Raw genomic sequence first — 18736 nt, forward strand, 5'->3', positions numbered from 1 at the left:
AAGAGTTTAAAACAAAAATCAGATTCATGCTTCTACCTTACCACCTATTTGGCAAAAGAATGTGCAGGTATTCAAATTATTGAGAACATTCAGAAAGCAACACATAAAACAGAGATGAATTAAGTGATGCGGTCCGGTGCAGGGCAAGGTGACTAGAATAATGTAATATGTGATGTCCTTAAGAATTCTGGCTTGAGGGGTTTTTTTGTTTGTTTTTGTTTTTTTTTTGATGAATGTAATAGTTAAACACTCAACTGGCAAAGAAGAAAGGATGTCTCTCCAGCTAAGAAGATGTCAGGAATGGGAGAATCGAAGGTGGAATCAGAGAGAAGGTAATCAGGCAGGGGGCTGAGTTGAGGATGAGGAAAGAGAAGACTTTGCTGAAGAGAGATTAGGAAAAATAAGAGCATTTGTGTTTTGCTCATTAGGCTTTTCCTGAAAGAAGACTGTGTTACCACTGGTTAAAAAAATTAAACTTTTCAAATTCTTACATTTGTGCGGTCAGTTCGGTTCTTTCTGCCAACGTACACATTTGATGTTTGGGCTGAAGTTCAAGCATGAGTTAAATTAGATATTTGAGGGAATTTTTGTGGTTCAACACCACCATAAACATCAATAAAACATATGTTTTAGACACGAACAGTTTTATTGATAAAGTTAGTTACAGAATATCAGTAACAATGAAATCGAAGAAGGAGCAAGTGGGCATTTTTGATGTTTATTTTACACCGAGAACTGGAAGTGTCTTTTGCTGAACATTCACTGCACCATCATGAAAGAACTGACAAAGTAACTGATCGAATATTTTAAAAAAGAGGAGAAACCCAACGCTCCTTTAATGTGTTACATAGTGTGGTAGGTCACAATTCCATTTCCACTGGGAAAATGGAAGCTAGAAAGAGAGGGGTATGTGAATTTAATTTAAAGGACTAGACAACGGACACTATATGTACGTGAAAGAATTTCTTTTAGTGCCAAATGTGGGACAATGTTTTATTTTAGTTTTTTTTTTTTCTTCAGTTTGTCATCCTAGAATTACTAAACAAAAAGCATTCATTAGTTATGTTCTTTTTAGGGCTATTAGCCCCAAGATCTGTCAGGAAATGGTAGTGTCATTTTTACCGGATGGGAAAAAGTGGATAGCTTTGAGAGGTGGAAATTAAGAGTTCTGTTTTGGACATTTAAACATTTCCAAGTCAGATATGTGCTAATTCTATTTCAGGGATAAATATTGAGATATTAAAAAAAAAAACAGCTATGATAGGATTCACCAAATATTTGTCTCTCATAACCACTTATCTAGGCACTACAAGATGTGAAGAGACCGCTTTTTTTCCTCTTGTCTGATGCTTAACTGGGAATTCTAAGTTTACTGAAGCTGCTTCTCCCGCAGCTGCAGTGAGGTCTCCTTCCCACCTGGGTGAGTCTGGAGGTCCTCCCACACTCATAGACCCCCAGATGCACTGAAAACCCATAAATCTGAAAACACCTCAAAGCTTTCTTTCTAGAACTTTCCTATTGAACACCAACGAACATCTTGTCATTCTGTCAGAAGAGTGTTCTCGAAGATTTGAGAAAATGTAAAAACACTCCAAAGCTGGTCTTGGAGCCTCCTGATGCTCTCCTGAGGAAAGAGTCACAGAGAGTCCAGCCCCCTCCCCACCCGCCAAGCTCTGCGCTCCTGGGGCAGGTGGGCTGGGGCTGGGGTGGGGACCAGCGGAAACAAGGGAGTGTCAGTTGGAAGTGTTAAGAAGACAGTGTAATTGTTCCCAGCGACTAGTTTCTTGTCTCATCGCAGAAAGAATTCAGCAATGAGACATGGAGGTCAAGAAAGTAAAGTGAAGATTTATTAAGGGACGGACAGTGCACTCTCAAGGGGAGACGGGCAGGCTCAGGTGAGCGGCTGCCCTGAGTTTCTCTGGCAAGCTGGTTACCCGGGGTATAAAAATGAATGGGCAGAATATTCATTGGGGAGGGAGGGGTCTGGGGTCCTATTCTTGATTTTCATCCCAGTTCCACCTTCCTGAGGGGAGGAGGGACCTTCGTCCTTATTTGGCCTGGATCGGAAGTGTCATGACGTTGGTGCATGACGGGGACTTCTAATCTGCAAGGTTGATTTAACTGCAATGAGGGCATAATGAGCAAAAGGTTCTATTCAGACACTAGAGAGTCCTGCCTTTCCCCACTTTTCTTTGTCAGCCTCCAGGGCACTTGTCACCCCAAAATGTGTGATTTCTTATTAGCCCAGAGGTTTCTGCTTTTCTTTGTCTACCCACGGACCTCTGGTGTTCACATGATGTATGGTTTCCTGCGTTTGGCCCCTTGCCCCTCTCTTTATTTTTTCCCAATTCCTGCCATTTGGCCTGTGTCCCCCTCCCCCTTTCTCTGCTCATATCTAGCAATCTGCCTGCTCTAACATAACCACAGGGAAGCTGAGTCCCCAGTCACTAGAAGGAGCCAGAAACATGAAGATCTGTGGAAGGCTTTACCCAAGGGCAGTCTTGAGGTCAAGGATGCTTCATCTATTGGAATACAGACACCAGGCTGGGGCTTGAGGGCTCACGAAGCAGGGCCAGGCAGGAGGTGGGTTCAGAGGGTGAACAAAAGCCAGATCCTGGAAGACCCTGCCACCACGTGACCAAAAGGCTGAGAAGCTACAAGAGGATTTTAAAGCAGGGAAGAGACGGGATATAAATCACATTTTAACCCATAATTGTGCTGTTGTGTGCAGAATGGATTGCCTAGGGGTGAGAATGGGTATGAGAGATGTCAGGGGACACTATGGTAGCTCAGACAGAGGTAAGTGGTGGAACATTTTACAGAACTGGGTTAGAGTAGGTTTCAAACAGGTAGGTGGATATAGAGCCCCCAAATCAAAATGTCTACATTGAACACATTGAATTTGTGATGCATTTATAGACAGAAATGCAGGGAGTTACTGCCTTGAATAGACTTTGCTGAAAACTGTACCTCCCAAGTTTCTTTGAAAGGCAGTCCTCCCTCCCTTCTTTCCCTTTATCCCTTTCATGGAACACCATCTGGAAATCATCGCATTGGAGGACAGAGTTCCCTCCATGATATGCAACCGGTTTAAGAATCAGCCATTTCTCAGGCTTTGCAACTTCCTCTTCATTTGATCACAGGCATTTGCAGTTGAAAATTTTTGAAGTGTTATTTTTCAATTTAAAAATCCCAAAGCCTACTACTTTATGAACCATCCCACAAAGGTGATTAAGAAGAGAGAAGTTCAGGCTGTGTTTTGAAGATGGGAGGATACTGGGATCAGCCTGGCTTACTGTCACATAACATGCTACCTTATACAACAGTGTCACACTGGGGACACTTAACGTTTTGCTTCAGTAATATGACATTTACCAGATTGTCTGGACTCAGAAGAATTAAAACTGCAAAGGCTACATTGTTAGATTCCTAGGGTTTACTTTGTTATATACACTTCCTTCTGCAATTGTGTTTGCCTCAAAGGAAACCCAGTCTCCCACGTACAGGGGCCAAATTCATTTCTACTGTGTATTTTAATGAAAAGGCTATGTTTCAGTCTATTTTCACACCTTGACCAATAACTGGCGACAATATAGAACAGGCTGGATAACAATGACGTATGTACTCATTATAAAGTCACAAATATTTTGAATACTAAAACCATCATTTCAGCAGCTCTGCTGGATTGATTACCATTGATTAACCTGCCTGTTGGGAGGGGTTCTGGTCCCTGGATTTGAGGCTGTCTGATTTAGTGCTGGTAAAGTTCTTGAGTTCTGATTTTTATTGAATTGGGAGTTACTCAAGGAATTGGAAAGGTCCCTTTGGGATACAGGACTGAAATGTAAAAGAGCCAAAACTTATGTTTCCTATTTGCTATTTTTAAATAAATTACAATAGAGGAAAACTCAAAATGAAATACCATTTTAAAAAATTAGAATTAACAATAGAAGTAAGTTATCATGGTAAGGCAAAGAAGACTTAAAAAAAAAAAAAGCTGGTAAGTAAGTAAGACCAAGTTTAAGTGAGAAAAAATATGTTAAATAGTAAAAGAAAGCAAGCCAGGATTAATAAAGAGACAATTAACTAAAAAACAAAACAAAACAAAACAAAAGCTCATAAGCTAAGCACTGAAAGATCACCAGAAGAATGCTAAAAATCTGAAATGACACAAATGAATACAATTGCCATACAACAGACTAGAATGTTAAGATGCTAAAATGCAAATTACTTAAAGACCAGGTTAATGAGGCAGCATTTGGGTTTCAAATGATAACACCCTCATGCTGGGATGATCAGGGACCTCTGACCCAGTGTGGGACAAACGCTCAGCACCTTCCCTCCCACTGTGCTCACCAGAACGGCTCCCTGCAGAGGGACTGTGGGGAGGTCGCCCCTCACAGAGGCTGACAGATCAAAATACCAGCTCCACAGAGACTGAAGCCTCTTGCTACAGGTAACAGATGTCCGGTCCAGCTGTGTTCCTCTGGACCTGCTGTTGGGTGATTTTTTCCTTCTTCTTCGGGTCTGTGGGAGTTTGAAAATTTATCTGGAAACTACAACCTAACAGAATGTCTCTAGAAAGGTTCTGGATTGACAAGAATGCATTTCTCAAATGCAGGACTGACCAGTGTGACAGGGCTCAGCCCCACAGACTGACACAGGTCCTTATGCACATCCTTCTCCCAGTGCCATCCTGACTGAAGAACCCCTCTGAGTTTCTGATTAAGGCTGTCCAGAAGAAACAAAGCTCAAAAACCACCGTAATATCCTGACTTTATATCCCCTATTTCTGTCCAGATCCCTTTCTTTTAAAATGACATTCTCATATAAACCATGAGAAATATGCTTCGACTTTATATTGTTTTATACTTTTCAAGATTCTTCCACTTAATCAAATATCATTCCTATTTTATAGAAGGGTAATGAATGCTGGCCCGCGTTGCGAGGGTATAGCTCAGCAGTAGAGCACGTGCTTAGCATGCACGAGGTCCTGCGTTCAATCCCCAGCATCTCCACTAAAACAAATGAATAAATAAATCTAATTACCTCCCCACTAAAATAAAACAAAATAAAATTTAAAAAAAAAGAAAAGAAACTTCCAACCGTCCAATCATTGGGTTGATTCTCCTGGCACCAGCCCCCGTTTTAAGTAACCTCTAACGCTAAAGAATATGAAAAGGAATACATTTACGTGTATGTACGACTCAGCTATTATGCTGTACACCACACATTGACACAACATTGTAAGCTAACTGTACTTCAATAAATATATATATATATATATTGGCCTTATTTTAAGAATGAAAGAACCAAGGAATGCAGGAGAGGAGGACGTTGCATGAGAACACACTTGTGATTAAGGAGTAGGGCCAAAGCTTGATCCGCGTCTTGTGAATTCCAGACCACTGAATCACATAATTATTCATTTATACATAGTTTTGTATATAAATGAAAACTGATTTGTCAATAGTTCTTTACTGCAGTCTTCAATCTGTCAATGTCTCATTATTTATCCCTATCCATCCTCTATATTACGTGTGTGCTACTTCATAACTATATATCAGAAAGAGAATTGTCAAAACTCGAAGAGGGCAAGCTTGAATCATTGGTTCCTCCAGTCTTCAGCTACTGACAGAGGAAAAAATATTATTACTTTAAAGTAAAATACCATGAAGAAAGTTACTATCAAGCTTGAAGCTTTGAACTAAAAGCGTAAGCTTTTATTTTCCCCCTAATAATTTAATTTTGGGAAACACAACATCAACTTTTTTATGGGGGTATGGATCTATAAAATTTTAACGAAGGGCCTACCTAGAAAATGCAAACATTCCACAATGTCCCTTTTCTTCAGTTGAGTATTGATCAAAATGAAAATCATTAAAAACAGAAACACCTAACGTGATCATTATTACCCTGGAGGAGGCGTCACCCCCAAGGGGACATCCAGGCGGCTTCCTTCGTGTCATCACCAGGCTGTGTTATCTCCTGTTGAACCTAAAACCATCACAGGGCACTTTAACACCAGGCAACGTCCCTCTGAGACCGTGATAAAACTGAGATAAAGCAAGGCCACTTCATACACAAAGACAAGGTCACAGTGGAACCCACAGTGTTCCAAACATTCTCTTCTCTCTGCTAATCTGAGTGACTCACTTCTCTACCAACTACAGCTAGTTCTTCCTTCCTCCTAGAAAAGTTATTAAGATGCCCAATCATAGAATTGTTCCCGTTGAGACTCCCAAATCTGGAACAAAGCCCCACGTTTTTAAACCCTCTGTGAAATTACCCAACACAAGCTCCAACCCTTCGTAGATGTTTCCTAACTCTCTTACTAAGATACCCTCTGGTTCCCTATTGATTTCTCCTCACCACCAGGAGTAACAAATCCAACCTGCTCAACCACAAGTGTCATCGCGACGGGCTCTCTCTGGAGGGCACTGATGTGATAATAACACTAATACTTAATGGCGTTTGCTGTTTATCATGTTTTTTCCCTTATAGCATCTCGTGTGGTCCTGTCACAGTCCTCCTGGGAAGTGGGCATCACGATATGGTCCTCATTCTACAGCTGAAGAAACAAAGGATCAGAGGAGCAGCACAGATATGAGAAGGTGATATCGCAATTTAACTATGCATTATTTTGCAAAAGTCCAAGATCTTTCCACTACAACACATCAGTGTATGATTAAGTAGACACAGAAAATGTCCTACAAAAATTTGGATGAGTATTAGAAATTTGGATATGCACGTGTCAAGAACATCCACCGGTTCCTACCAGGTACAAAGTTGCATGAAACAAACAGGAAATGGAAGAGCATTTCCTTGTCCTCAAATATATCAATTAATGCCATTATGAACATGATGTTCAATTAGTGACTGCAATGAAAATTCAACGAAACGAGAAAACATAAGCTGGAATTCCAGAGGTTCTGAGTGTGGTGAGATAAGAGAAACGGATGACAAAGACCATTGACCACACACGTACATAACTCACACCCTTTCATATAATATCACAATTATTAGTGTAGATGAGAAAAGAAGGAAAATGGGTCCCATTATGATTATAAGCCAGAGAGTGAATCCTAATGAAATCCTTTTGTTATTCTTTACATCTGGCTCATCTTCCCCAATCAACGTCACCGTACACAAATCAGTAACTAATAACTCAAACTAGGGACTATCAGATCCACCCTTTCCTTTCTTTCCTCTCCTTTTCTATGGATCTTGAGCAGATGGTTTAAGCTTTACCTGAAAAGAGGTGGGAGAAACTTGTATATTGACTAAGGAAAGTATCAGATAAAAACAGGATGTCATCTACAGATGGCCAATAGGCACATGGCAAGATGCTCAACATCGCTAATTACCAGAGAAATGAAAATCAAAGCTACAATGAGGTATCACCTCACACTGGTCAGAATGGCCATCATTAAAATGTTCACGAATCATAAATGCTGGAGAAAGTGTGGAGTAAAGGAAACCCTCCTACACTGTTAGTGGGCATGTAATTTGGTGCAGCCACCATGGAGGACAGTATGAAGGTCCCTTAAAAAACTGAAAATAGAGCTACCATATGATCCAGCAATCCCACTCCTGGGCACATATCCAAAGAAAACTATAATTCAAAAATATACATGCACCCCAATATTCATAACAGCATTATTTACAATAGCCAAATGGAAACAACTTAAATGTCCATCAATAGATGACTGTATAAAGAAGTTGTAATATATTTATACAATGGAATACAACTCAGAGATCAAAAAAGCATTAACTAATGCCATTTGCAGCAACATGGATGGACGTGGAGATTATCATACTAAGTGAAGTAAGTCAGACAGAGAAAACAAACATCATATGACATCACTTACGTGTGGAATCTAAAAAATATGATACAAAGGAACTTATTTACAAAAAACAGAAACAGACTCACAGACATAGAAAACAAACTTGTTACCAAAGGGGAAAGGGCAGGGAGGGAAAAATTGTGAGTTTGGGATTAGCAAATACAAACTACTATAGATAAAATAGATAAACAACAAGGTCCTACTGTAGAGCACAGGGAACTATATTCAATAGCTTGTAATAACCTATACTGAAAAATAATCTGAAAAATAACATATATATGTATAACTGAATCACTATGCTGTACACCTAAAACTAACACACCACTGTAAATCACCTATACTTCAAATTTAAAAAAAGAAGAAAAAAACGAGGATATCATCTACTTAAAAGTAGACAGCAACATTTTCACAAATAAACACATTTCATTATTTGATGTGAACGATCCGCATCATGCCTACATAGCACCCGCTTCATTATAGTGATGACCTGCATCTATTAAAAGCAGGATGCTGCGATGCGGTTCAGACCTGAACTCGCACAAAAACGTCACTGCCCATTACCACAACCCACGTGGGCAAATCTTGCACAGGTGGTGAGCAGAGAGCCAATTTATTGTTCTGAATGTTTCTTCTGCCCTCTTTTGGTCTATTTCACAATCAGCCTAACCAAGGGGAACCAAGTGCAGGTCTTGACCTACTTTATTCATCACTGACATGCCTCCTACTACAGTTCTCACCCTTAGCAGAGTGCCCTAGGGATCTCAGGTAGAAGGGCTCCAAGAAATGTAGGCTGAGACCCCTTAAAGTCAAATTACCACCTTTCATTGAGCCTAGAGTTTATATACATCTTTCAGAATTGCACTCAATTTCTCACACGCTTGCTTCTAAATCCTCTGAGGAGTTTGCAAATTTCCTGACATCAGGGACCATATATTCTTCTCAGTAATGTCTTACATCTGGTTGATACTTGATAGTGCTTTTGTATTCAGTGAAGGTGCCTGAGATTAGCTTATAAGAGAATTAGTCCTAATTCTAATTCTTCTAATATCTAAGAATCTCCAAATGTTTGTACCAAATAAATCTTACATATTTTTAAAACATAATGCCACAACTTTGAGCAGAGTGTAAAATATATTTTTTATCATAGCAATTAGAATTCCCTTCTAGATAGTAAGGAAATTGGGATACAAAAGGGTAAGAATTTTATATGTTTTATGATGCAACTAAGAATGGAAATAACAGAGGTCGGAAATAACAGATAAATGTATTCAGTATTCAAGGCAGACCTGTAATGCTTACTTATGAGAAGAGATGAGCTAGGCCAGACTTACGACCTGCAGAAGTGCCTGACGGTGACTAGCCTCCGGCTCAAGCACCTGCAGAAGCAGGCCCTGGCCCCCGGCATGCCCCGTGGACTCCTCATCAGACAAGACCACTCAGGCCCCTCCCGGTGCCAGTGAGCCGGGCAGGAAGTCAAAGGTCAAAGGCAGAAAAAGCCTCCAAGATGCCGAGGTCCGCAGGAAAAAAAAGGCTGGGAGTCAGAGTTCAAAACCTGTGGCCCCCAGGGGGGGAAGTGTGCCTCTTCCATAACCAGAAAGAAGATGAAGAACAAGGCCTCAAAGAGGCTGCTGCCCAGGGGGTCAGGGAGGGGCTGAAGGCCAAGGGTCCTGCTTCTCCCAAGGGTGGTGAGTCCAAGATGGAGATGGTACCACTGGCCAGAAGGCAGAGGCCCTCAAGCACCCAAAAAGGCCTGGCGGTCCCACCAAGCCCTCATCACCCAGAGTGGCCAGTAAGAAGGCAGAAGCCAAGAGCTAGAGGTGGGGTGGAGAGAGACTGAGATTCTGCTTTTTCGTTCCTCTAGAAACCGTCACTCTCTTTATTTCACTCTAATCTATTTATCAATAAAGATGGTTTTTCTTGTCCCCCCACCACACAAAAAAATCATTACTTCCAAAAATGAAGGACCTAACAAAAGACAGCCATCCGACTTTAATGGTCTTAGAGTGACTCCGATGATAGTGTAATAGAGGGAAAACACAACTGGCTTGAAAACCCATGTGGTTATGACTTGATAAAGCAACTACTACATCAACTTAGAAAAATGAGTTTTCTTATCTGAATGCTAACAACTTAGCGTCCCTGTGTACTGATATCCAAGTTTTCTACTCCTAGAAAAATTTATGGAAAGTAGACTATGAAAACCCAGATTGATAACATTATGCTGACCAGTGCCATTTTATCCTTACACTTAAGGGGACCCACTGAGCTAAGAGTTAATTAAAACCCAACATATTAGAAGAGATTCTATAGTTAGCTATCACTTTTTATTTCCCTGTGTTATCTATTTTTTCATTCTCCACGGGCAAATAAGAGTGAACTCCATTTGACTCCCTATAAATGTCACACCTCGGCACTTAAAAAAAAAATTCCAAAATTTGCATAAGCTTACTCAAATCTTTGGGGGAAAGTCAGAGCCTAAATATATATGTGTGTGTCTGTGTGCCTATCTGTGTGTTTAATGAGAGATAGAAATAAGACAGAACTTAAATAGATTTTCTGGGCAAGATTTTCCTACAAATAAGGAATCATGATTTTTGACTCCCCAGTATTCATGATACCTGAATATTGAATTGCATGAGTTCTATTCACAATTAATACAATTCATAAAATTCTAAAAGTGATGATATTAATACAACTACTACATATTTGAATGGATATCCCTAAGTATAGGAACCCAGGGGTCTGTCTTCAAAGTAAAAGGGAACAATTAAGCTTGGGAGATGACCGTGGCTTCTCTACATTTTGGGTGTTTTTTTGTCTTTTTGTTTGCTTGTTTGTTTTTCCTTTCTGGGTGTTTTTCATAGTCTTCACATGTTTTAGATTCTTAACATTCCCAGAAGAACTTTGAATCACTGCCTCATAACATAGATTGGGGAAGTTAAATTAACTTGCAGATTTACAGTGCAAACAGGACTCAATGTGAACTGAATAACGTGTCTACAGCACATGACCGGGATCCCAGCTACGATGCTTGTACGCAGAATATGTGACTCCGTGGGCAGGGGAGAAACTCTCCCCAAGAGAAGATGAATGCTTATTGATTTTGGTCTTTGCCATTTTTGTCACCCTTTGCCGTTGCCACTCATGTCTGTCTCTTCCTCTAAGATGTGCCTTGCCTTTGCTTTTCCTGGGAGATTCTATGTCATCTGTGTTTACTTTCTCCCATAAATTGCAAGCCCATTCAAGCTGGAGATGAGTCTTTTTCATTTTGTAGGTATTTGCTTTACGTTTGAACGTTTCAGCAACCTAAATAATGGCATTTTGAAGACTTCTCTCTGGAATAATGGGTGAAATGATCGAAGTTGGGTGAAACAGAATTGAAACATTTTAAAGGAAAGAAAAATGTTAAATAACTTAAATGCACTCTCAGAACAGACTCTACAGTCCTTAAGATCATATAGAGATTACATTTCATTTGTGATCTAAACATTTTACGCATCCAGCAGTGAATCTAGAAAATCTGATTCCCCAGCAGGTGTCCATCAGGCTTATACGTGGTCAGAAGGGTACCCGACTCCGTACCTGGATGAACGTGAAAAAGTAACATCCGAAGGACAGTGTCTACATCAGTCTCTCCAGTTACAGTATGGATGTGACAGTCAATCCAAGTCTATGGGACGACTTCTACTTTTCCCAGGAGGGAAAACCAAGTATAGATAAAATCTTAGCAGGAAGCATTAATGTACATATTTATAGAAATCCAATAAAGGTGAGCAATGATTGGTACTCAGTCAAGGAAATATTATCATACATCTTTGTGTATGATGGAATCATGGAAGGGACCCAGTTTTCACCAAGAATCAATAACCAAAGGACACATTTTCCAATGTAATCAAGTGACGGTTGCACTTTTTAACATTTCCTGTGAATACTAAGCACCACGTACAAAGGACAATAATGCAAAGTTCACCAAATGCAGAGCATGCTCACCTGGGCAGAGGGCAATATTACAAGGCTTGTGATGGGTCTCCGGTCCTTCACACGGCCTTCCCCCGTACTGGGGCGGAGTGCACGACCGTGTTCTCGTTCTTTGGCCTCGACCACATGTGAATGAACACAGACTCCACGGAGACCACTCCTCCCAGACTCCATGGACTGAAATAAAGCAAAGAAGCTTCAACAACAAAAGCAGAGGTGAACTCAAAGATTATTTTTTCTTTATCACTAAGAAAAAAAACTCATCAAATAGACAAGTGATGGCGATATTTTAAAAACTTAGTTAACTTACTCTGATTTGCCACAAAACACAAGAGTTAACTCAAAAATCATTAAAATAATAGAAAATTGTATGCCATTTTTTCTGTATTTGAACAGTTATTTATCTCATAAAGTTTAAACATGTCCTTTTTTTTTTTTAATGTAAATGCACCTGTCTCCCTCATGGTAAAATAATCATGAGTTATTTCTACATAAAAGTAACATCAACTAGACTTAGAGTGATATTCTGGAGTTTAAAATTGCACTTAAAAAGATAAGGGCCAATTTAATTCTTCCAACATTTACAAAGTTTCAGGATTCATACATTTTCTGGTGTCAGAGAATGAAAAATAATCTGAAAACTGATGGTACATATTTTAAACAGCCTTGTGGCCTCACATTTGAGAAAATGAATGTATTTTTTTCCATTTATAAATGTGGATATTAAAAGTCACTGTCTTTTGAATATGAGGGAAATTTCAAAAATTGTATCTACTCGCATAAGATCCTCGTCTTTCCCCAGTTTTAAAATATGAAAATCTCTTCCTAGCCGCTTTGAATCCAGGAGATGCCAATAACTTTTCCAATAACCGGATGGCCCTGGAAATCCTCTTGATTGATTAAAATTTTAGAAAAAAATGATCTAATTAAGATTATGCTTATAAGCATATACATAACTATTGAGACACCGATACATCAAATACGCCAGAACAATAAATTCAGACTCGGTCAGAAATACTAATACAGTTTGTGTTTCTCCATTTACTGCTGTAAATAAATCCTGACATCTTTTGAAAACTAAAATCCATCCATGAGGGTTGACAGTTTAGACCCCTTCCTTGTACTATCAAATCAAACTCATCTCAGTTGTTCCTACTTGGGACACTAAGTAAACAGCACTCCATGGACAGTACAGATAAAAAGAAGTCAGACCAAATGTGCTCTTTGGTGCAAAAGTTCCTGTCCTGATGCTGGACCTCTGGCCTTACTCTTAGAAGTTCATGAGCAGATGTTTGATATAACACCCACTGACATGAGTAGGGGGAGGAGAAACTTGTAATACAAGATGACACAAATATTCATTTTCTCCTCAGCATTGGTAGGGGTAAGCAGAAGCCCACATAAAGTCTCAGAGGAGTTATGCGAGTAAATATAGTATATCTAGAACCTTCTGTGTCTATCTGCTGACACACAAGCTGTTACTTTAAAAACACACATGTGAGACCCTTAATTATGAACCAGTCTGTTCTCTTCTATTTATACTGTTTAGCTGCCCCAACTGGCTGTAAAAATATGTGCAAAGATTTTTAAAAATTAGCCAAATTCATATAACATTCAATGAAAAATTCTTTAAGTTTCTGTGAAACTTACTGGAAAATACATTTTTAAAATACTATATAGAAAAAAAGAGGGTGAGAGAAATTAAGATGTTTACAGATTTCCCATTTAAGTTTGGGAAAACCAAAGGCAATTTGTATCCGTAAGTATGAAAAGAAATAGTAAGTCTGCATTTAAGTCTAAGGAAAAAAAAACTATGCATTTACCTATATTTACGTATAGGTATATATGATTCATTATAGCAAAATATTTTAAAAGTCACTTATATGAATGTATTTTGTTATATGAAATGTATACCTTTGAACGATTTTTGCATTTATTTCTAGTTCACCAAATTTCTCCATTTAAAAACCAACTTTTCTCCCCTATTTTCTGTGTAAGGTGTTAATAGACTAAACAGTATTCGTCTTTCTGGGTCTGTTCATTTTGTCTTCTCTTAAATCACATTGTTCCATATACACTGAAAAATCCCGGAAGATAAAGCTGCTAAATTGGCAGATTTTTCTCTAAAATCTCAAGGACATGTTGTTTAACCTTGACGACTTAGTTACATTATGAAGCTGGGATCCTCTGAGAAGTAATCTTACTAACTACTTTTTAACAATCTTTATTATTCCCTGGTGAAATTTCATGACTCCTCCACATCACTGTTAAAAGGCAAAAAATACTCTTTTTCATTCGAAAAGGATATAAAATCATTAATAGATTGTTATTTTAGATACCATTGTATTAGTAGGAAATTATAGGACATGTCTTGTAATTTAATGAATGCTCTTCATAAGATTTATGAAAAAGATGAAATATATTTACTTCAATGGAAAATTGTTATAGAAATTATTATTTTTCAGAAAAGCATGAAAATCTGTAAATGAGCTAGTCGATTTGAAAAATGCACCTAATAAAACTAAGAAATTTAAATCAGATTAATCTATTTTTATAGTTTTCTTCTTTATTTAGACACGCTATATTATCACATCTCTACTCTGTTATCTAGAGCTGATATGGGGAATATACAAGGCATAAATTATATTAGTAACAAATTTTTAAATAAGCATACAAATTATCTTGTGATTTAAAATGGGATGTATAAAATAACTCCTTGTGAAGGTTTTTTTTCTTAAGAAATAAACAGATGTGAAAACTGATATTTAAAAAAAAAAGTTTAAAACCGTTCCTTATCCTAAATAAACTTTTTCTAAAGGATTAGAATGCATGGAGAGCAGACCCGTGGTTCTCAACCAGGAGTAATGCTGCCCCCCAGGGGACATTGGGCAACACGGAGACATTTTTCATTATCACAGTTCAGGGGAGGCAGGGGCTACTGGCATCTAATGCGCAGAGGCCAGGGATGCTGTCAAACATCCCCAAATCCTGAGGCCAGCCCCCACAATAAAGCTTTATCATCCGAAAATGTCAATAGTTCCAAGAGTGAGAAGCCCTGGAGGAGATCGTAAAACTGGAAGTCAGAAACCAGGACAGTAAATACACAATTTTATGTAGCTCTCGACTTTTCTAATTTACTTTATTTTTATCCGGATCATTTTCTGCTCTGAGTGAAAAGAGTCTTTTGAAGGGACTATAATGTCAAAACAACAATTTTGTAAAAGGCTGGGTATCTTAGGATGCATATTAGAGATAATACGTTATTATGCAGTTTAATTAAGAAAACCTTTCATTTGAAGTTTGAATTAAATGGGTGAAAGGTAACTAACTTATCACACTGTTGATTAGCCTAATGGCACACATAAACATAAGCTCTAATTTTATCAATCCACATATTTTGTGGAAAGTGACTTTTAATACTCGGTTTGTCCTGTGTCATTTCCGTAAATTAGTCCAAGTTCACTCGATTATCTGCAGGGTGACAAGTAGGTTATTGATTTCTGAGATAATTTTCTTCTTGGGAAGAAAGTATTACTTAAGAAAGAAATTTACACTGGTTAAAGTCCTATTGTAGGTTTCAGATTCACTCTGTCAGTGTTTTCATTGTGTACTGTAATCAAAAAATACACATTTACCAGCATGGCAAATTACTGAACACAAAATATTTCATCACAAAAATAATAACCACCTGAGAGATTACCCCAATTTCCTCTAGCAGGATCCTTATAATACATTTAAAATAATGGAGTTGTTAAATTATTCTTCATGTTTGAAAAATTAACAAGAAATCAACAAGACTCTTTTCATTCTCTTTAATTCAACATGAATTATAGCAATGATGAAAAGATACCTATTTGTCATCCCCAGGACTATTTAACCAAATTTAGAAAGACAAACCTGTATGTGTATGGAAGGGAGAAAGGGAGGAGGAACTAGTAATTAGCGTGTGCTTCTCCAGTAGGTCCAACGGTAGGAGGTTTAAGAAATGGAGGAAGAACTTTAGAATCACTGAATATTATTCAGTTTTCTGGGCATGAGACTTGGCGTAAAAGGGAGAGCAGTTGGGTCCCACTACACATGCTCTCTGCACCCACTGACGGGATCCATTGAGAGCCTCTGGTACAAGGATGGAGATTTCCATATGTCAACCAAGTGAATGCTCATAACTCGTGTCTGAGGAGTAAGTTCTGAATGGAGCAGCGTGGAGAACACTTTAGCACCCACTCAGACTCCCATTAGGGGACCTATCTGCCATTAGATTCTAGCCTCGTACATTGAAAGGATCTTGACTCTTTCAAAAGGATGCTGCCGAGATAAGTGCGTCAAGGGCAGCTTCCCCTGCCTTGAAACTTTTCTCATTGCCCAGTAGAGGGCACTGGACTCTGAATCCCTTAATGTAGATGTTGTAAACAGGGGCCAGCTTCGTGCACGAGTCCAGACAACACACTTAACCCACACCGAATGGAGAATCCACTGGCGTTTCCTCATGAGGTCCTTTTGCCTAAAAAATTTAGAAACTTTATAATTCCTAAAATGCCCGTCTCCTTACTGCTCTTGTTTTCCTTCTCTTGCCCAATGTACCAGAGTCTGTTTGCTCTATGACCCCTGTTTTTGTCATCTTTTTCATTGTCTCCCCTCCATCCGCAACTTCCTTAAGCATTTTTCCCTCCTCTGAATCTTTTTATTTTTCGTTGGATGAATCATTCCCCCTAATCTGATTCCCACTGACTCTCATTGATTTTTCTTGTTTGCAGTGGAAATCATTGCTCTTTCCCTGCTAATTCTGTAATTGTCTTCCCTCCCTCGTAGCCTTCTACCTTGTTTATCTTTTAATTCTAGTCTTTTCTCTGCTGCTTTGTGCCTCCCAGGTGGGTGACAAAGGGGTCACCCACCTCACTGCAGCATCCTCCCTCCTCGACTGCCCAACGTTTCCTTCCTCTTTTATTTCTTTTCCTGATTCTCTCTTCTTTTATTGTGATAAAAAAATATAGAATGCAACATTTACCATCTAAACTATTTTAGGTGCAGAATTCAGTAGCCTTCAGTATATCATGGTGTTGGGAAACAGGTCTCCAAAACCTTCACATCTTGCAAATCAAAACTCTGCACCTATTAAACAAGGCCTCCTCCAGATTGTTTTCTTTTCTTTAAAAAAAAAACAAACTCTTTTGGGGAGAGGGAGGCAATTAGGTTTATTTTTCTAATTATTATTGTTTTTCTCAGTGGAGGTGCTGGGGATCGAACCCAGGACTCTGTGCACGCTAAGCACACACTCTACCACTGAGCTATACCCTCCTCCCTCAGATTGTTTTCTAGTGGCTTGCCCTTGTCCTTTCTTCTGGGGACGTGAGATTGTCCCTGTCCCTCTGTACTCTTGCTTTTAGCCACTGCGGAATCAGCCTCCTCTGGAAATGGAACTTGCCAGAAGACTTAGCAGATGAAAGGCTGCAGTGCCAGCTCCCTTTCTCTGTGCCACCTCACTTCGGAGGCCCCCAGAAGGGCTGTGAATGCAAGTCCAGTGTCAGCTGCCATGGCCAGTGAGTGAACCACTCACCCACCAAAGGGCTGCACAGAAATAGAAACCTGGAGATTCACAGGATTATGTGCTTTGACTTCGAATCCGTTGAGTGCTTATTTCTACATGAAAGTCAGCAGTCTGAGTGGGGGAAACACGTGTAATATTCATGAATACATCAACTGATGTCACATAGTAAATTTGATCCTAAGTGGGCAAGCTAGTATGCTGTGCTCCATTTAACATGAAAGAACTTTTTTCTTTTTTCCTCCATTAGTGACTTTAAGTTTACAAAGCAGATGATGGCTCTGAGGAGGGCAGTCACTTGAATGAAATAAACTAACAGAAAGCCCTCGGCTGGGGGCACTATTGCCCCCCCCCAAAGGGTCAAATAAGTGGAAAGGAAATAGCTGACTGCCTTAAAAACTGTATCAACCACTGCCTTAAACAATGGGTACTGATCTTATTTCCAGGATGCTAGCAAATGACATAATTCCTCAAACCTTCCACTGGACATTTTTTACCATCTAAAATAAGGAAAGCTATTTGAACCTTAAACACCATAAGCAGCTAGTACAGAAATTTCATGCTTAAAGTTGCAGTGGGTAGGGAGTCAATGGAATTTCTTGACTGCTCTGAACGCAGAAATGATCGCAGACATATAAAATTTCACAGTTGAATAACAATCACACATAATCACTCTCATTAAAATGTCTAGACCCGGTTCATAGGAAAATAACACATCGTTCCCAATGCGTAGCATGACACAATTCAAAACATCCACAGTTGTAGTTGCTGCTAACACTACCTGGACAGAGGGCAGTGTTATTGCAAACCCTTGATTCTCTTAATGGGCCGCTGCAGTGTGTCCCGTAAGGTGATACACAAGTTCTGGTTCGCACCTGCGACCCTTGACCACAAGTAACTGAGCATGTGCTCCACGGGGACCACTCTTCCACACCAGATTCACCTGTGTGCAAGACAACAAATAAGCATGAAATACTGTCTTGAATAGTCATCGAGTAAGCATCATACCAAGCTAACATCATGACATGCAAGGATCATTTAAATGTAAAAATATGACAATACATCAAAAGGTACAAGAAAACTTTTCAGGGCAAAAGAAATGTACAGAGAGGCACACATCACGCTGATGCAAGGGCCAAGTTAGCTCTAACCTGGTTAGCGAGACTACGCTTCACCCATCCTGGGCTGTGGGCACCAGGAAGGGACCAGTCAGCATTCTTCAACAAGAGTGATTGTTCCAACGACTCTTTTCAAGCCAGTGTAAGGCTTTGGACTTTGATGGAAGAGGAAGCAGAATGTATGGCTAAACTCATCTGGCGTGGGTGAGCAGGGTTATACTGAGGTGGTCTTCTTCAGCCCCTTGTTGTGT

The 18736-nt window shown here is 39.4% G+C and overlaps 1 protein-coding gene across 5 annotated transcripts in view; it reads right to left on the bottom strand.

The window, feature by feature from the left end:
• The window catches only part of ADGRB3 (adhesion G protein-coupled receptor B3), a 685483-nt gene that overhangs the window by 398570 nt on the left and 268177 nt on the right, over positions 1–18736 (bottom strand). For all 5 annotated transcript variants that reach the window (XM_032484465.1, XM_032484463.1, XM_032484464.1 and 2 more), the window contains 2 exons: positions 18149–18310; positions 11838–12002 (listed from right to left, as the gene is read on the bottom strand). In XM_032484465.1, coding sequence (XP_032340356.1) covers positions 11838–12002; positions 18149–18310 — 327 coding nt within the window. The remainder of the gene's footprint in view (positions 1–11837; positions 12003–18148; positions 18311–18736) is intronic.

This window comes from Camelus ferus, chromosome 8 (assembly GCF_009834535.1).
Source record: "Camelus ferus isolate YT-003-E chromosome 8, BCGSAC_Cfer_1.0, whole genome shotgun sequence".
NCBI lineage: Eukaryota > Metazoa > Chordata > Mammalia > Artiodactyla > Camelidae > Camelus > Camelus ferus.